This window comes from Lithobates pipiens, unplaced genomic scaffold, assembly GCF_037356315.1.
Source record: "Lithobates pipiens isolate NorthernLeopardFrog02 unplaced genomic scaffold, aLitPip1_a1.2 Scaffold_16, whole genome shotgun sequence".
Taxonomy (NCBI): Eukaryota; Metazoa; Chordata; class Amphibia; order Anura; family Ranidae; genus Lithobates; species Lithobates pipiens.
The window spans coordinates 584,297,701-584,317,354 of NW_027507748.1; the positions used below are offsets into that span (position 1 = coordinate 584,297,701).

Genomic DNA, 19,654 nt, shown 5'->3' on the forward strand with positions numbered 1-19,654 from the left:
ATGTTGGGGGGCAGGCTAGATGTCGGGGGGCCAGTCTGGATGTCAGAGGGGGCAGTCTGGATGTTGGGGGGCAGTCTGGATGTCAGAGGGAGCAGTTTGGATGTTGGGGGGCAGTCTGGATGTCAGAGGGGGGGCCAGTCTGGATGTCAGAGGGGGGCCAGTCTGGATGTCAGAGGGGGCCAGTCTGGATGTAGAGGGGGGCCAGTCTGAATGTCAGAAGGGGCAGTCTGGATGTCAGAGGGGGTCCAGTCTGGATGTCAGAAGGGGCAGTCTGGATGTCGGGTGGCAGTCTGGATGTCAGAGAGGCACCAGATTTACAGAGGACTGATGGGGACACCAGATGTAAGGAGGACCGATGGGGAAACCAGATGTAAGGAGGACTGATGGGGACACCAGATGTAAGGAGGACTGATGGAGACACCAGATGTTAGGAGGACAGATGGGGACACCAGATGTTAGGAGGACCGATGGGGACACCAGATGTAAGGAGGACGGATGGGGACACCAGATGTAAGGAGGACTGATGGGGACACCAGATGTAAGGAGGACTGATTGGGACACCAGTTTTAAGGAGGGGCTCCACTGATGGAGACACAGATGTGAGGAAGGTTGCTCTGATTGAAAAAGACCATGGCGTGCAAACACACCCAAAAAACTTCCACCCGGTGCATAAAAAAAGTGCACACACATCAAGAGTGACACACTAAAAAGTGCAGACGGGTGTCTGATGTCCTCCCTAGGAAGGACCATATCCTGATCCCTGGGGCGTTAGGCTCCTGACAGGGACTGAGGTACCAGACTCATCTAGTGGTCATCTAGCCGAAGCCAGACGACCGCCTTTCCCCGGGAGAACTGCCAAAACAGAACCTCCTAGGTACTAGGTACTATGGGGCTTCCCCGAAGGTAGGCCCCCCAATGGAGGTTGGACCAAGCCAGAAGGCCTATGTCCGCCCTCCCACAAGACTTTCAGGATTGGTCCGAGGACCGACACCCTACTTATTAAAAACGTGAAAGTGACAAACGTGACACACAAACACAAATAAAATAAATAAATAGTGAGGAAAGGGATAGTGAAGAGGAGAGTGAAAATGTGACCATTGTGTAATACAATGGCCAGGCCCTCCGGCCAGGAATCAAAAATTCCTCTGGTCCTAGCCAAAAGGCCGGGCCCTAGAGGCAGGTGTGAAAAAGCGTGTGGTCTGGTGACATGACCTAGGTGCCAGATATCAAAGTGCAAGCACAGTGAATATAAGGCACCCTGGACTGCCACTCCAGGGGCACATCACCATGGGCTTTTCAACAGAAGCATCCCTGACCCCCCAACCCAGACCACGACAGCCCCCACCCCAGTCAGAAAGGCATAGAGATCCAGGAGCTTAGTGAGACCCTTTGCCATCAGGTCACACCCTCGCTCCCGTCACTCCTACCTAATTACATTCGGGAAGTACTGGCTGTTCCCCCCGAAGGCAAAAAGGGGAACAAACGTTCCCTCCCGAAAAACTGACCGGAGCTAAAGCTGCCACAATCCAAGCCAGAAGGCCAGGGTCCCCTCCCCTGGCTTCGACCAGTGGTTCTCCATCCTCACCAGAAGGCTTCCCAACTGATAAGAACAGATTTTTCGATTGAAAAAGCCCATGGCGTGCAAAACACACCCAAAAAACTTCCACCCGGTGCATAAAAAAAGTGCACACACATAAAGAGTGAAACACTAAAAAGTGCAGACGGGTGTCTGATGTCCTCCAAAAGAAGGACCATACCCTGATCCCCCGGGGCGTTAGGCTCCAGACAGGGACTGAGGTACCAGACTCAACAAGTGGTCTCCCAGGCAAAACCAGGAGACCTCCTTTCCCCGGGAGGACTGCCGAAACAGAACCTCCTAGGTACTAGGTACTATGGGGGCTTCCCCGAAGGTAGGCCCCCCCAATGGAGATTGGACCAAGCCAGAAGGCCTATGTCCGCTCTCCCAAAGACTTTCAGGATTGGTCCGAGGACCGACACCCTACTCATCACACGTGCAGTGACTGACAGTGACAAAGACACACAAAAATAAAAAGTGAGGAAAGGGATAGTGAAGAGAAGAGTGAAAGGTGGCCATTGTGTAATACAATGACCGGCCCTCCGGCCAGGAATCAAAAATTCCTCTGGTCCTAGCCAAAAGGCCGGGCCCTAGAGGCAGGTGTAAAAAAGCGTGTATCTGGTGACGTGACCTAGGTGCCGAATATCAGCGTGCAGAGCACAGTGAACATAAGGCACCCCTGGACTGCCACTCCAGGGGCACATCACCATGGGCTTTTCAACAGAAGCGTCCCTGGCCCCCAGCCCAGACCACAACAGCCCCCACCCCTGATCAGGTAGGTATGGAGATCCAGGAGCTTAGTGAGACGCTGACTCACCGCGTCGCACCCTCACTCCCATCACTCCCACCTAATTACATTCGGGAAGTAAAGGCCGTTCCCCCCCAAGGGGGAAGGGGGAACAAGCGTTCCCTCCCGAAAAACTGACCGGAGCTAAAGCTGCCACAATCCAGGCCAGAAAGCCAGGGTCCCCTCCCCTGGCTTCGACCAGTGGTTCTCCATCCCCATCAGAAGGCTTCCCTTTCGGCTACGAACCGCTCCAGGTCACCTTTACACCAGCAGGCTTTGCATAGCAACCGCCACCCCTGCTCCACCTCGCCGTAGAACAGGGACAGAAGCAAGCGCCACCTCCTGATAACTGATAAGAACAGATACTACACTTGCTCTTAGCCAATGGGCACCTGATGTAAGGAGGGACTCGGCTGGGGGCACCTGATGGTATCTAGTGGCAGGTAACCTGGCTAGTGACGCGCTCATGGCTCCCACTTATTCTGCATTATGGTGAGTTGAATAATTTCATTTTATATTACAATGTAATAATAGAAATAATGCGCTTCAATCATCCTGACACCATAACAACCATGGCGCCAGGATGATTCAAGCACTAACACCAGGTATTTGGAGTATCTTTATCTGCTGATTGTCAAACTCTGGAAAACACATATTGCTATTGTGGTGTAGGATCTGGGGCTGCTGTCTCTCCATCCCTCCCCCCCCCCTCTCCATCCATCTCAGATTCTAACCACACCCCTTTGAGCCACGCCCGCATAAGCCACGCCCGCTATTTTACGTAAACCACGTCTATATTTCGCCATGGCGCATTTTCACCTTTTCCTATGTCACGCCCATAATCGCTTGCCCCGCCCCCTAATTATAATACAACTCTGCCTACAGCCAATAAAGTGTCCTGTAAAAATTTTTTACAATGTTGGCAACTATGCCCAAGTAGTGCTCAGACAGCTCAGACCAGTTCTCCATTTCTCATTACTGCTCAAATATCACTCATCAGATCACCTCCAAGTGCTCCTCTCCAGGAATAATCTCACCTGCGGGGGTGTGAGCTCCTTTTCCTCTCACAATTAGAGCTTTCTTTTGGTGGTATTTCATCACCTCTGCAGTTTTTATTATTATTATTTAAACTGTCAGGTGTTTTAATCCGCTCTATCCAAAAAAAAAAAAAAAAAAAAAAGTTGTATTCTTCCTTTAATCTCTCTGTGGGGTTAATAAATGTAAACGTTTTAAAAAATGAAGCAGCAGCCAGACATGACAGACTGTATTAGGAGGCCATTTATTTTGAAGTGTGAATGTGTAAAGGATTTGGCTGGAGTTCAAAAAAATAAAAATACACTGTTGTATAAAATGTAGAATAAGGCCTTGCAACAAAGTCACCTGTACAGAAACAATGTCATTCCTGAAGGTCACACTGTCATAGTTATGTCTCTGAATTTACTTTCATTGCAGGATTTGGATTCTTCCTACCAGCAGAGGGCGCCACTGCCTTTCCTCGCGTTATGGAGCCGCTCTTGCCCAACCTGGGGTTTAGAGCGCAGGCGCATTGCTTGCTGTCAAAGAGGAGGATCTGCGCTTGCTCAGTGTCGTCACCCTTCTTCATTCTCTCCCCGCCAAGGTGAGGCCCGGGATTGTGGTGTGGCTGTGTGTTCTTGTACGGACAGCGTGAGAGCGGTCGGCGGGGTGGGGATCCTGGGTCGGGTGTAGGTGTGCGGGATGTGGTGTGTATGGAGGGACTAGTGCGGGTGGGCCCCGGGGACGAGTGACTAGAGCGTGACCTTGTGCCTGTCCCTGGCTGGAGGTGATCAGCGGGCTGGATTCTGGTGGGGAGATCAGTGATGAGGGATGGAGGGTCATTGTACGGTTTATGATGAGCAGAGCCCAGGGTCCTGTCCGTGTAGTGCTGGATGGAGCCGGCCTGGGAGGGGCCCATTCATCCTGGAGTGTCCTCTCCACCCTCGCCCTGTGTCATCCCCCCTCCACCTTTTTGCCCCCGTGTCATCTCCACCTTTTTGCCCTACACCCCCCCATCATCTTCTCTTCTTTCTTTCTGTGTGGACCGTCAGTTTTTATTTCATCATATATTATAATTTTTAACCGTGTGGAGGCTTTGAGATGTCAGGGTCCTAATAAGACCCCCAAAATCTTCCCTTTCTCAGCAGCCTCAGCTGCTCTGAACATGAATGGACAGGAGACGGCGGCTCCTCTCCATTTATAAACTGAAGCATCGTAAACACATTTTGATACTCAGTTATGAATTGACAGTCAGTGATTACTGAGCCAGTAAATGACAAACTTAGTGCCCACCGGTGTCTTATCAATGCCCATCATTGCAGAGTGGGGAGAGTTACAGATAATCCGGAGACAGAGTGCATCTTGGGCTGACAGATCTGTATGTAAAATCATTTGTCGTACATCCCTGCACCAGAATTGTGATAGACAGGCAGGAGGGGCAGTATGATGAGCGGTGTTTGCACATACAGACCTATCAGCCTGAGATGCGCTCTGTCCCGATTATCTGTAACTATCCTCGCACTGGAGAGAGATTGCGGGTGGGTGGAGGCTATGGGGTCGGTGCTGGCAGGGAAGAGGACACCACCTCCTATGGGTGGCAGAGACCAGGGGCTGAGACCCCCTCCACCCACTACAGCGAGCCAGGCGGAAGTGTAACTGCCTGCTTGCTTTCAGAGGACTACAAGGGGTCGTGTCAGACCGCTGGCTGAGGTTACTGGAGGGTTAGCAGCTAGTGGTCTTGCAAACAGGCAATAACATTTTCAGAAAGTTCAGCAGGTTATTGCAGATGAATTACAGAGCTCAGAAGAACATGGCTGACATAGTTGGTGAAGGTAGATCAGCAAAGAGAACGTGGGGGGGGGGGGGGGGGGGTTTGCCCGGAGTTTTCCTTTAAAAAGGAACTTCACCTAAAACGAGACGTTTGGCTTTTCCTCCTCCCGCTATTCTCACCCCCTCTTTCTGGGAGAGGTGTTTTTGTTTTTTTGACAGGTACCTGCTTCCACTTCCTATCTCGCCCAGGTGAGAAGCAAACAGCCCCCCCACCTGCAACCTCCTAGGACACATGTCCCAGGAGGCTGTGGGACCAGTCTGCAAGTGCAGCATGCCTCACGCATGCGCAGCTGCGAAATGACAAGAAGTCCCAACCAGCTTCCCACACAAGCAGGCAGCACTGGGGACCTGAAGAATCTGCCCGGGTGAAGATAAAGCTGGACTAGTATGTGTATCTTTTTTAAGTCATCGGCTATATTATTTGTAGCTGCTGACATTTAAAGTGGCTGTAAATCACAGATGTTGTGGAAAAAAAAAAAAAAAAAGTAAAACTCGCCTTGGAACAAAGCCCTCCAGTGCTGTACTGTCAGCACTGAGAAGGCTGACGTTCCCCTAGACTTTCTTCTGTGTTTGCGCACTCCGGTTATATGATTGACTGGAGCCGCGATGTCACTTGCGTGCCCTTGGTTCTGGCACGAAGCTCTGGCAAGGTTTGCCAGACCTTCAGAGCGCCTGCGCCAGTGATGTCGCTGGCTGCATGCGGGGTCAGAATGGTGCACGTTTTAGGAGCTTTTCATTTTACCTTCAGGTAAGCCTGAAAAATGTTATACTTGTCTGCTCTGTGTAGTGGTTTTGCACAGAGCGGCCCTGGAGCCAATTGGTAAGGAGAATCTAACGGCCAAGGCGCTTGTGGACATCGCTGGACAGAGATGGGGCTCAGGTAAGTATTGGGGGGGGGGGGGGGTGCTTAGGTGGGCGGCTACACACAGAAGGCTTTTTATCTTAGGCTGGATTTACACCTATGCAGTTTTGATGCATTTTGCAGATTTGCACTACAGAACGTATTCCATAGGAATTCATGGTAAATGGACTGTAGTGCAAATCTGCAAAAAGCACTAGAACTGCATGGGTGTGAATCCAGCCTTGCTGCATAGAATGCATTAAGATGAAACAACCTTCTGCCTTTACAACTCCTTTAAGGTTTATGGAAAGCCAGAACTTTTTATCTTTTGTATTTGTGTAGTAAAGGGTTACAGCTGCGGGTTTTTTGTTTTGTTTTTTACTTGTGGTCAGTGTCTCAGTGCTGGGGAGATTCCCCCTCTGTTTGTCCTTGTCATTTTATTATGCTCGGTATAGGGAACAATGGAAAATAACACTTTATATAACTGCCACCGAAACAGAAGGTGACATCCTTCTAAGAGGGAGTTCCCCTCGTTTTGGAGAGATTTCCTCTTAAAGTGGTTGTAAACCCTTACAAACCACTTTGACCTACAGGTAAGCCTAGATTAAGGCTTACCTGTAGGTCCAAGAAATATCTCCTAAATCTATACGGTTTAGGAGATATTTGCCCGAAGACAGGCACCACTGTCTATGGCGCATGCGCCGTAGACAGCGGCGCGCAGGCGCACTGAGCGCGGCATTTCCAATAATGGAGCTGCCGCGCGTGTCGGCTCGCATGCGCGGGAGTGACGTCATGGCGGCTCCGCCGAATGACAGCGGCGGAGCTGCGAGACCCACCGAGAAGATGGATGCGGCAGGGGACAGCGGTGACTTCGCTGGCTCCTGTGTCAGGTAAGTGACACATAATATTCTTTTTTTTTTTTTTTAAATAAAACATGTTATACTAGCCTCCACTGTGCAGCTCGTTTTGCACAGAGTGGCCCCGAACCTGCTCTTCTGGGGTCCCTCAGCGGCTGTCTCTGCTTCCTCCTGCAGGTACTTCTCGCGTTCATGTGAGCTCCCTCGCATGGTGAGAAGCACCTGCGGCGCGCTCCCGTGATACAGCCGGCTATAGCCGATCGCTGTATCACACGGCCTAGACGCTCCGCGTCAGTGGATGTGATTGACAGCAGCGCGAGCCAATGGCTGCGCTGCTTTCCAGCCAATCAGCGGCCAGGCTGAGCAGTGAAGAGGACGGCAGGGGCGAGCGTGGGATTTTCGAGGGGTCAGGTAAGTAAAACGGGGGGGGGGGGGGGCGCAGGCAGTGTCAGGTGTTCACCTTAATGCATAGAATGCATTAAGGTGAAAAAACATTTACCTTTACAACCCCTTTAATCATTGGCCATTATATCTAAAATTTTTAAAAATGTTTTGGCTTGGCGTAGAGTTTGAACTAATATCCTCCATCTTGGTGTGACTGACCCTTTAAGGTCAGTTCACACCAAAATGCGTGCAATGCAAACCATACCCCAAACACACTTCATTTGCCTGCAGGGAAGTGAGAAGTACCATGCGATCCGGCTGCTATGCTATGTAAGGTAGTCCAAGCACGACCTTCCAGCATTCAGGCACAATTTCAGCCTGGTTTTAAATAATTGGGTTGAAATTGCACTGCTCCTGGATTTCATGTGTATTGCACAGGAATGCACAGTGTTGGTCCAATGTGATTCATGGTGTGAACTGCTCTTAAAAAAGGAAAAAGTACTATTCATATGATTTCAAATGCATTTACACAATTTAAAAAAATTATATACTGTATGTTACCAAGAAGTAATCTAAAATATCTGCATTGTGACGGATCATGGATGCTTGCAGTATGATCAGATAGGTCTTGTACAAACTAGATCACATTCGGACCCCATGTGGAGTGGCCTTGAATGTTAGTAATGGGGGGGGGGGGGGGGTAAAAGAATGTTACACCAAAATTCATATTCGTGATATGTGCCTGTTTTACTATGTGCTTTAAAAAGTATCCTCCTCTTTGTATTGCCTCCTTTGTGGGGAAATAGCTGGTGATCCTGCCATTCCCTCTTCTTTCCTATTTCATAATTACCAAGCTAGGCATAAGAGTTCCTCACTCCCAGCCTTGTCAGTTTTCGGGCTGTGCTGGGAGAACAGCCTGCCTGCTCTTCAATAGCCAATATGCTGACCCCTGGGGGGGGAAGCCATTCACTAGAAAGATCTGCTCTTTCTCCACCCCCACCTCTCTAAGCCCCTTATTTATTTATATTCACAAATATTTTGCTTTCAATTTCCATTTGAAACTGAATTAGTGGTTTTATAAGGTAAGGGCTCGCATATACTTTAAAGTGGTGTTAAACCCAAAAACAAAAAATGTGCAGTGCTGCAGCTTACCAATCATTGGACGTGGTGACTGTATTCAATGTTGCGTTTTTGTTTTTTCCCTCTGTTTTTCACCTGGTGATCTAGCCAGTAACACACCTCCCCTGACTTTGAATATATTTTCTCTCACCCCCAATAGACCAGAGGCAGAAAGGAACAGGTTTAAAATATTCCCTACTACTTTATCCAATGGAACTATGCTTTTGGTAAAGGCGGTTATAGTAATAAGGTTTAATGCATATTTTTTTTGTTCCTTTTACAGTATCACCTGTGTGGCATTCTTGTATTCCCTGTCTGTCCACCTTAACCAGCAACATGTACGCCTGCGCCAAACTTATGTCCAACCCAATTTTGGTAAGTTGTCTGAACGGGTTTGTAAATGCAAATAGTGGAAAATATCATCAAAGTATTTTCAAACACTCACATGGTACATTACATAATGGCATGAGACTAATAATAAAGTGTAGCTTTGTATTATATACAGTTAGGTCCATATATATTTGGACGCAGGCACAATTTTCATACTTTTTGGCTCTGTGTGCCACCAGAATACAATTAAAACGAAACGATCCAAATGAATTTGTAGTGCAGACTTCAAGCTTTTAATTCAAGGGGTTGAATATAAATATCAAGCACACATTTTAGGAACTGCAACCATTTTTATACATATTTTCAGGAGCTCAAACATATTGCACAAATTAATATAATCATAAATTGTTTGTTTTTTTAATATTTTGTTGGGAATCCTTTACTGGCAATGACTGTCTGAAGTCTGGAACCCATGGACATTGCCAAAAACTGGGTTTCCTCCTTTATGAGGCCATTTTTTTAGGCTGTAACTGCATTCAGTTGTTTTGTGGTTTTTTGCCTTCAAGTAAAATGCATGCTCAATTGGGTTGAGATCAGGTGATTGACTCAGCCATTGCAGAATATTCCACTTTTCCTTCACAAGCTCCTGGGTTGCTTTTTCAGTGTGTTTTTGATCATTGTCCGTCTGTACAGTGAAGCGCCATCCAATGGACTTTGCTGCATTTGGCTGAATCTAGGCTGACAGTTTAGAGGGAAACACTGCACAATTCATCTGGCTGCTTCTGTCACATCAATAAACGCCAATGACCCAGTGCTACTGGATGCCATACATGCCCATGCCATCACACTACCTCCAGTATGGTTTACAGATCACCTCTGCTTTGGATCTTGAGCTGTTCCAAACCTTCTCCACACTTTTTTTTTTTTTTTTTTTTTTTTTTTTTTTTCCCGTCATTCTGGTGCAGATTAATAGTTTAGTTTCATCTGTCCAAAGAATGCTTTTCTAGAACTGGTCTGGCTTTTTTTTTATTTTTTATTTATTTATTTTATGGATTTTTGGCAAAGTGTTTAATCTGGCTTTTCTACTCTTCAGGGTTACGAACGGTTTGCACCTTGTGGTGAACCCTCTGTATTTGCTCTCTTGAATGTAGACTTTCACTTGTCTGCATGTTGTGAATAGGTTTTCCTTTATCATAGAGGGAATCCTGCGGTCATCCATTACTGTTGTCTTCCGTGGACATCTAGGTCTTTTTTTATGTTGAGCTCACCAGTGCGTTCTTTCCTCAGAATGTACCAAACTGTTTATTTGGTCACTCCTAATGTTGCTGCTATCCTCTGATGGATTTTTTTTTTTTTTTTTTTTGAAGCCTTACAATGGCCTGTTTCACTTCTTCTATGGACCACTCCTTTTGAACACATGATGTAGGTTCACAGCAATAGATTCCAAATGCAAATACGACACTTGGAATCCACTCCAGACCTTTTACCTGCTTAATTGATGAAGAAATAATGGTGTATACCACACATGGCCATGAAACGGCTTTTGATTCGATTTGTCCAATTACTTTTGGTCCCTCGAAAAAGGGGGGTGGCTATTAGGTGTAGAGCTGCATGATTAATCATTAAGAATTGTTCTGTTTTATTTATTTTCCCCCTTGCAATATTGACAAAGTGTTTCTCAATTCTTTCTATGCAGAGAATTCTCTCTGCCAACAGGGCAGTCTGCCAAGAATTGCACCATTCTTTAGCAGTGGACCTTAAGTATAAACATTGTAACAATTTTTTTCCTTTTTAGATCAAAGTAATACACTTTGGTGTGTAGATGAGGAAAGTTTAACCACTTAAACACAACCGTTTTCTGACATTTGTTGGTTTCAAGTAAAAAAAAAAAAATAAATAATATATATATATATATATATATATATAATTATTATTTTTTTTTTTTTATTTGCTAGAAAATTACTAAGAACCCCCCAAACTGTGTGTGTGTATACTTTTATAATGTATGTTGGTTGGCACAGTGAGGCATTAGTCGTCATCTTCTACTGCCTAATGAGTTTTTAAAACATGCATGGAAAAACCTATAAACATTTCTTGTTCACACACAAGTTGGATGTTAAATGTCTGAACTGCAAGAAACATTATGGATTTAAAGCAGGCCTAGTATCAGATATCTTCTGCCCCCCCCCCAATTAGAGGATTATTTTGGTGGTATTTGATCACCTCTGTTTTTATTTTTATTTATTTTTTTGCGCTATAAACATGTATGTATGTGTTTTTTTTTTTTTTTTTTTTTTTTTTTTTTTTCCCCCCTCTTCTTTCTGCTAATAAACATATCCAGTTAAACTTAAAGCGGGATTCCACCCTAAAGTGGAACCTCCGCTGATCGGATCCCCCCCCCCCCCCCCCCCCCTCCGGTGTCACAATTGGCACCTTTTCAAGGGGGAGGGGGGTGGAGATGCCTGTCAAAGACAGGTATTTTCACCCACTTCCGGGCATAGACTCCCGTGGGAGTCTACGCCATTTCCTGCCCTGCCGCGCTGTCTGCTGGGACACACACGGGTCCCAGTGACAGCGCGGAGATTTCCTATTGCGCGGCTCGCGCATGCGCAGTAGTGAACCGGGAAGTGAAGCAGATTCGCTTCACTTCCTGATTCCCTCACCTAGAATGGTGACTGCAGCAGCCGAGAGCCGATCGATCGGCCTCGGCTGCCGGCATCGCTGGAACCCGGGACAGGTGAGTGTCCATTTATTAAGTCAGCAGCTGTAGTATTTATAGCTACTGGCTTTTAATTTTTTTTTTTTTTTTTTTTGGGTGCAATCCCTCTTTAAACTCGAATTTCTTCATCAATTTATTCTATAACTTTTGCACAAACCAAACGATGGCATTATTTTTTTTTCTCTAGTAATGACAACGATCTTTAGCAGGATCTTGACATTGCAGCGCACAAATCGGACACCTAACTGACACTTTTTTTATTTTTTTGGGGACCAGTGACACGAATACAGTGATCAGTGCCAAAAATACACTATTACTGTACTAATGACACTGGCAGGGAAGGGGGTTAACATCAGGAGCGAGTAAAAGGTTAAGTGCATCCCTATGGGGGTGCTTGCTGACTGGTTGAAGACCGTGATCGGTGTTGCATGAAATGACGTACAGGTAGTGCAATAGAGTTGACCTGCCACAGTAAATATGCAAGTGGTTAAGGCTTGATGGTAAGTGATGTGTAATTTTAACTAGGTTAACTTTTTAATGATATTGTTACTTTACACTATGACAAGCAGACTTGATCGGTTTGCATTAAGGTAATGTTATGTTTTTATTTTTCCGTATCCAGATGAGGAATGGTGCTTGTCTTCTTTCCCGACCACTTTCCAGTAGCCTGCTGAGCCGCCCTGTATTCAGGACAGAGCAGGTAAATGCCCTATGGACTATTTTTTATTTTTATTGAGAGAATTGTAAATTTTACATACAAAAGCACATAATCTGGATCACCTAGATCCAGTATACCTTTCCAATGTTTTGTAGATCATTATAGTTATGTCTTGCCACCTATTCAGACAAAACATTTATACTTGGGTGACCATTACTTCTCCTCTTGGGCAGAAATCTACCACAAAGCACAACAAACCAGACATTAGAAACAAAACGAGGACAAAAAAGGAGGGGAAAAATCGGCAACCAAGTCTATCCATTTTCTCCAACAGTCCATCTGGAGAACTGTCTCCCCAAACTAGAGCCGCGTCATAAAATAAAAAACGGATTGTAAGAAAAAACTATTTACAAAAGATCAGAGCCCAAAAAAATCAGCCCAGGGAGACCATACGGCCATATACTTATAGCATTCATGTATATTTGGCATTTTTGGTTCCCCATTCGACTCAATTAATTGTAGGAGCCACGTTGGTGTTCCAGTGTCTAAATATGATTATTCTCGCTATGGAGAGGAGAAAGTGAAGCAGCCCTTTTTTGGTCTATCCCTTAGAGCCCGCATATATAGACAATAAGGCCGTTTCTGGAGATTTCTGATATTGCATGCCAGTGACATAAGAACAGATTTGGAAGACAGTTTCCCAAAATGTTGTAATCCAGGGACATGTCTGCCATATGTGGATCATTGTGTGCTTATTCCCCACCACAGCACCAACACTTTTTGGGAAAGTTAGGTGATATTCTAAGAAGCTTCACAGGGCATCTATACCTTGTTAATATTTTATAATTCTTTTCTTGTATATATGTTGAAAAATTTGATTTTAAAGGTTAGAAAAAGTTACTTTTTTCAATCTTCTGTGGTGATACTATGACCCAATGTCTGATGTAATATGGCTGATTAGGGAATACATGAGATAGTGTGAGAACACTAGGAGCCCATTACAGTGGACCCTTATTCAAAAGTTTTTTTTTTATATATAAAAATGCTGAAGCAGAAAATAATGTAACCAACGACTCGGATAATTACATTCTGCAGTTGCTAATGTATTAAACAATTGAAGTCATTTGAGCCCCTCACCGATTAAACTGCTTACAACCAAAGTAGTCCATGTAAAAAAATAAATAAAACCCTGGTTGAAGGTAGTCCTGGTGGGAATTCAGGGTTTACCCATTATTGGAGTAAGTGGGCCAATGGTTGAAGAGATGCTAAACTTTCGGATAGTGGAGTCCCAAACTTTTAATAATAATGTCAATGGTGCAAGTGCTTGTCCAGAGCGCCTTGATTCAGGCATAATCCACAGCTTTCAAAGAGATGGGTGATATTTGTTTGATAGTTACCCACTGTTCAGTTTTGCCGTGTTTAAAACCAATCCACTATTCTGGTCAGAGCAGAAGCTATATGGTATAGTTCCGTATGCAGTAACCCTGTCGCTTTATTAAGACTTCAATACGAAGCCTAGCTGTAGAATTTGGCCATAGATGCACTTTTTTTTTTTTTTTTTGTATCACCATTCTCCCCAACCAGTCCTAAGTTGATCACGGAGTTCAGCATAGGCAGATAGTTCAGTTGATATCTTTTCTTCTGTAGATGCGATATTAACGCCAAAGTATTTCAGAGAATGAAGTTCCCAGTGAAATGGGAAATTGGTTTCCAATATTTCTCAGTTAACGGTAGTGTAATATTGAGGCACCTAGATTTTGTAACATTTACTTTAAAGTTGCTGTAAAGTCCAAATTGCTCTAGTTCATGCAAAATGCTGGGGGGGGCTATTCTTGGGATAAATATATAGATGTATTGCAATGCATTAAATTTTGGCTCCTTCTTTGTACACAGTGCTTTGTGTGTGGTGTCACATGGCTTCACGCCTACAAGATTGACTCGTACATACCAATTCCAAAGCAGAACCAAAATCTAGTGTATGGCTGCTTCTAAACCTGTCCCATACGTTGAGTCATTTTCTTGTTTGATAGAGGGGAAGATGATTTTGCTGTTCATTGTTACTGCTGGAGGAAGCAGATTGTCTCAGCCAGTGGGAGACTAATGCCCCGTACACACGTTCCGATTATCGGACCACAAAAGTCGCTTTCGGACAGATCGTTCGATAATCTGATCGTTAGTACGCAGCTTTCGACAGCCGATCACGACAGTCCGTCCAACCAAATCCGAAGGGACAAACAGGAAAACTTTGGTCGGATGACAGCCCATCGTACGACAATCGTGTAGTCAGTACAGTATGCGTCCGATAAAAGTAGTTCAATAAACACCACGCATGATCACAAACACAAAAATAAACCAGAAGCACACACGGGTCACACGTATTTGACATCATTTAAAATACGTAGCTACGCACAACGGAAGATTTTTTCCAGAATCGTACGACAAAAATCTTACACACGTTTTGCACTGTTGTATTCGATCTTAGTTGTATGCAACAAAATGTGAACGATCTGTCGTACGATAATCGGAACGTGTGTACGAGGCACAAGTAGCATTAGATAGCTGACTCAGATTGGTGTCAAGTGTTTTGAGTAAGGTAGTAAATGCTTTTTAAATCCAGAGTTACTAGTATGTGTGGTGTATTAATGACTTGTGTTTCTCTTTTAGTCACAGGAGATGGCACTGGTTCCATCACGAGGGGTTCAGACCAGTGCAGTGTGCCGAGACATTGATACTGCTGCTAAATTCATTGGTGCTGGAGCTGCCACTGTAGGTGTGGCTGGTTCTGGAGCTGGTATTGGTACCGTATTTGGAAGTCTCATTATTGGATATGCCAGGTATGGTGTTTTTTATTTTTTATTTTTATTTTTTTACATCTTTTTGTTTAGTTTTATACTGTCCATATTTTGTTCTTCGCAATCTAAGCATAACATGTTCTAACTATATATAATTTTTTTTTTTTTCACTTTTCTGCAGGAATCCATCCCTTAAACAGCAACTATTTTCCTATGCCATCCTGGGCTTTGCCCTTTCTGAAGCAATGGGACTGTTCTGTCTCATGGTTGCTTTCCTCATCCTGTTCGCCATGTGAATAATTTTTTGTCTTGCAAAATCCTCTGTGTCATCGAGTCCTGTCTTTTTGTGGCAATATACAGGGTTTGGGTCCCTTGCCACAAGAGTTGCCAGTAGATTCTGGCTAATAAATAACTTTAAGAATTTGGAGTGTGCTTTCTTCTCTTTTTTTTTTTTTTTTTTTTTTAAATTTAATTTAACTGCGGTTGCCCGCAGCCTGTCATTATTATAGTAAACGGGGCTGGCTGCTGCAACAGGAATTCGAAGATTCCTGCTGCTACATGCCACACTGACCTCTATGGCCGATGTGAATGTAGCCTTTGAACACTTAGCATAATACATTTTCTTTAGAAACATAGGGGTGGATTTGCTAAAGGAAAATGTATTGTGCAGTTGCTCTAATTTTCCCGAGAGATTAGTAAATGTGGTAAAGCTTTCTAAAGAATACCCGATCTGGTGCAAGGAAACGTTTAAAAAAAAAAATGGTTTTTTTTTTTTTTTTTTTTTTTCTTGCACATGACGCTGGAAATAAGCAGAACTTTACCACATTTATTAAATTGGCGCAACTGAGCTTCCAAAGCGCAGTCTATTTGCCTTTGGTAAAATCAACCCTGTAGTGTGTGAAGGGAGATGCTAAACACTGCACTTTCAAAAGACAGCAGGAATTTGTGCTATTAAGAGATTTTGGGTTCATTCGTTGATTTCTTAGTAGGTTCATTTCAGAGGTATATTGAAAGGGGTCATAAATGACTGCAGAATCAGTTAATGACCCATGTAGTACATATCAGTCTAGTACATGGAAATCGGTTGGTCACAACATTTTAATCTCTAAACTATGCTACTAAATGACATTTGTCAAAACTCTGTGAATTGATCTAATTTAACCACTTGCTGCCTGCCCACAGTACATTTTCTGCAGGCAGGCAGCAACTGCAGGCTGAGCGACATACTGGTATGCTGCTCAATACATGTGCACTGTCGAGCAGAGGTGAAATCGCCAGAACAATCTGTCCAGTGAACACAGCGGATCACCATGCTCTGTACCCGGTTGCTATGAGCAGCGGGGGTATCATGTTGTTGCTACGACCAATCATACTGATTACATGTAAGAAAAACTGTCATGAACTGAAGCTACTTATAACAGCTGTGGGCAATTCACAGCATCACTATAGTAAGCAAGCTATCGCAGCATCCTGTACCATGTGATTAGTTGTAGCCAATCACAGCATCACAATAGTAAGCAAGTTGTCGTGTTAAAACTATTGCTTATACAGTGCCTTGCGAAAGTATTTGGCCCCTTTGAACTTTTCAACCTTTTGCCACATTTCAGGCTTCAAACATAGATATTAAAATTTTATTTTTTGTGAAGAATCACCAACAAGTGGGACACAATTGTGAAGTGGAACGAAATCTATTGGATTTTTGAAACTTTTTTTAACTAATAAAAAAAATGAAAAGTGGGGCGTGCAAAATTATTCGGCCCCCTTGCATTAATACTTTGTAGAGCCACCTTTTGCTGCGATTACAGCTGTAAGTCGCTTGGGTTATGGTCTCTATCAGTTTTGCACATCGAGAGACTGAAATTCTTGCCCATTCTTCCTTGCAAAACAGCTCGAGCTCAGTGAGGTTGGATGGAGAACTTTTGTGAACAGCAGTTTTCAGCTCTTTCCACAGATTCTCAATTGGATTCAGGTCTGAACTTTGACTTGGCCATTCTAACACCTGGATACGTTTATTTGTGAACCATTCCTTTGTAGATTTTGCTGTATGTTTGGGATCATTGTCTTGTTGGAAGATAAATCTCCATCCCAGTTTCAGGTCTTTTGCAGACTCCAACAGGTTTTCATCCAGAATGGTCCTGTATTTGGCTGCATCCATCTTCCCCTCAATTTTAACCATCTTGCCTGTCCCTGCTGAAGAAAAGCAGGCCCAAACCATGATGATGCTGCCACCACCATGTTTGACAGTGGGGATGGTGTGTTGAGGGTGATGAGCTGTGTTGCTTTTACACCAAACATCGTTTTGCATTGTGGGCAAAAAGTTTGATTTTGGTTTCATCTGACCAGAGCACCTTCTTCCACATGTTTGTGTCTCCCAGGTGGCTTGTGGCAAACTTTAGACAAGACTTTTTATGGATATCTTTGAGAAATGGCTTTCTTCTTGCCACTCTTCAATAAAGGCCAGATTCGTGCAGTGTACGACTGATTGTTGTCCTATGGCCAAACTCTCCCACCTCAGCTGTAGTTCTCTGCAGTTCATCCAGAGTGATCATGGGCCTCTTGGCTGCATCTATGATCAGTCTTCTCCTTGTCTGAGCTGAAAGTTTAGAGGGATGGCCAGGTCTTGGTAGATTTGCAGTGGTCTGATACTCCTTCCATATCAAAATGATCGCTTGCACAGTGCTCCTTGGGATGTTTAAAGCTTGGGAAATCTTTTTGTATCCAAATCTGGCTTTAAACTTCTCCACAACAGTATTATGGACCTGCCTGGTGTGTTCCTTGGTCTTCATGATGCTCTCTGCGCTTTCAACAGAACCCTGAGACTATCACAGAGCAGGCGCATTTATACAGAGACTTGATTACACACAGGTGGATTCTATTTATCACCATCAGTCATTTAGGACAACATTGGATCTTTCAGAGATCCTCGCTGAACTTCTGGAGTGAGTTTGCTGTACTGAAAGTAAAGGGGCCGAATAATTTTGCACGCACCACTTTTCAGTTTTTATTTGCTAAAGTTTAAAATATCCAATAGATTTCGTTCCACTTCACAATTGTGTCCCACTTGTTGGTGATTCTTCACAAAAAATTTAAATTTTATATCTTTGTTTGAAGCCTGAAATGTGGCAAAAGGTTGAAAAGTTCAAGGGGGCCGAATACTTTCGCAAGGCACTAACAACGATCTCCACTGTTATTAACAATGTGACTAATCACAGCCGAAGCTGTGCACCCTGCTCCCAGAAATGCTAGATCATGTACTGGGTATGCCGTACAGGAAAGCCTCCTTACCACTGTATAAAGGCATTGTGGTTAAATGTATGACCCAAATTTTACCCCACACTCCCTCTAGAACATATCTTGGCATTATTTTTATTTTAATATTGTTCCTGTTCAAAATGGCTTTTATTATTTGTCTTTGTGCCATGAAGCTTTGTTGGTAATTAAAACCAATGCATGCATGTGTGTGTGTGTGTGTGTGTGTGTGGGGGGGGGGGGGGGGGGTTAATAGCTGGAGTGCTGTAGTCCAGACAGGGATGATGGGGATTTCAGTTGAGCAGAACTACTGTTCTCAGCTTAACCACTTCACGCCAAATCGCATACCTGTACATAATTAGGTTGAAGCGGTTCCATTTTATTTTTTTTTATCTTTAAATTTTTTTATTTATTTTTTTTCTTTCCTTTTTAGAGCTAGCAGTTGGCTCTCTAACAACCGATGTGGCTAATAAGCCGCTTTTTATCATAAGGCGCAGGATGGGACATCGCTCTGCCTGGGTCTCCTGTCCCACCGGGAGTGACCATCTGCCACATGCGCTGGCTAAGTGGAGTCCTGAACGAAGCCAGAATTGGGTCTCTGATGTAAAAACCCAGAAGCGACATCACAACCCCACTTCTGGTTTACTCGGCAGCCAATGGCACCGATTTAAAAAAAATTATCAGTATTCCAAAATGCTGATTTTGGTGTTTGAATACTTTGAAGTGCAAAGGAGGGATTTGGGGTCTTTAAAAACATCTGATCCCTCCCTAAAGAGTACCTGTCACTGCTTATTACTATCGAAAGGGATGTTTATATTCTTGTGACCACAAAAGTGTTTTTTTTTTTTTTTTTTTTTTTTTCTTTAAAGCTGTCCTTGCATGCTCGTGCACCAAAGACAATGCATGTTTAAGCACACCGCCAAATGTAAACTGTTCACATCACATGTGCGGTATTGCTGTGATTGTTAGAGCAAGATCAATAATTCTAGTACAAGACCTTCTCTGTAACTAAACGGGTAGCAGGAGATTTTTTAAGTACTGTAATTTTACGCCATTCCACGAGTGTGTGCAATTTTAAAGCGTAACGTGTTTGGTATCTATTTGGTGGGCGTAACATCTTTCACAACATGCAAAATTGGACTAACTTTACTCCTTTTTTTGTTTTTTTGTTTTTTTTTCCCCAAAAAGCATTTGAAAGACTGCTGCGCAAATACCGTGTGACAAAATATTGCAACAACTGCCATGTTCTTTGCTAAAAAATTTTTTTTATATATATATATATATATATATAATTAGTTTCTAAGTAATTTGCTTTAACTGACAATTGCGTGACGTTGCACCCAAACAAAATAGAAGTGTTTTTTGCTGGTATTTGGCCACACCTGCGGTTTTTAGTTTTGCGCTATAAACAGTTTTGGAAAAATGCATTTTTTACTTTTTTGCTATATCCTCCAACCCCCCCCCCCCCCCACCAAAAAAATAAATTTTTCCCTCCTTT

At 44.0% G+C, this 19,654-nt stretch overlaps 1 protein-coding gene across 1 annotated transcript; it reads left to right on the plus strand.

The window, feature by feature from the left end:
• The first annotated feature begins 3,847 nt into the window (after positions 1-3,847).
• On the plus strand, positions 3,848-15,328 carry ATP5MC2 (ATP synthase membrane subunit c locus 2). The gene is made up of 5 exons (XM_077483822.1): positions 3,848-3,981; positions 8,692-8,783; positions 12,080-12,157; positions 14,780-14,949; positions 15,089-15,328. The coding sequence occupies exons 2-5, from the start codon at positions 8,745-8,747 to the stop codon at positions 15,201-15,203; spliced, it is 402 nt and encodes a 133-aa protein (XP_077339948.1). The 5' UTR covers positions 3,848-3,981; positions 8,692-8,744; the 3' UTR covers positions 15,204-15,328.
• Positions 15,329-19,654: the final 4,326 nt, after the last annotated feature.

Bases quoted from the DNA above. Each gene is read 5' to 3' on its own strand.
- ATP5MC2 (XM_077483822.1), top strand. From the start codon at position 8,745: ATGTACGCCTGCGCCAAACTTATGTCCAACCCAATTTTG. The intron at 8,784-12,079 runs GTAAGTTGTCTG...TTCCGTATCCAG, and splicing joins TTATGTCCAACCCAATTTTG to ATGAGGAATGGTGCTTGTCT. The intron at 14,950-15,088 runs GTATGGTGTTTT...ACTTTTCTGCAG, and splicing joins CTCATTATTGGATATGCCAG to GAATCCATCCCTTAAACAGC.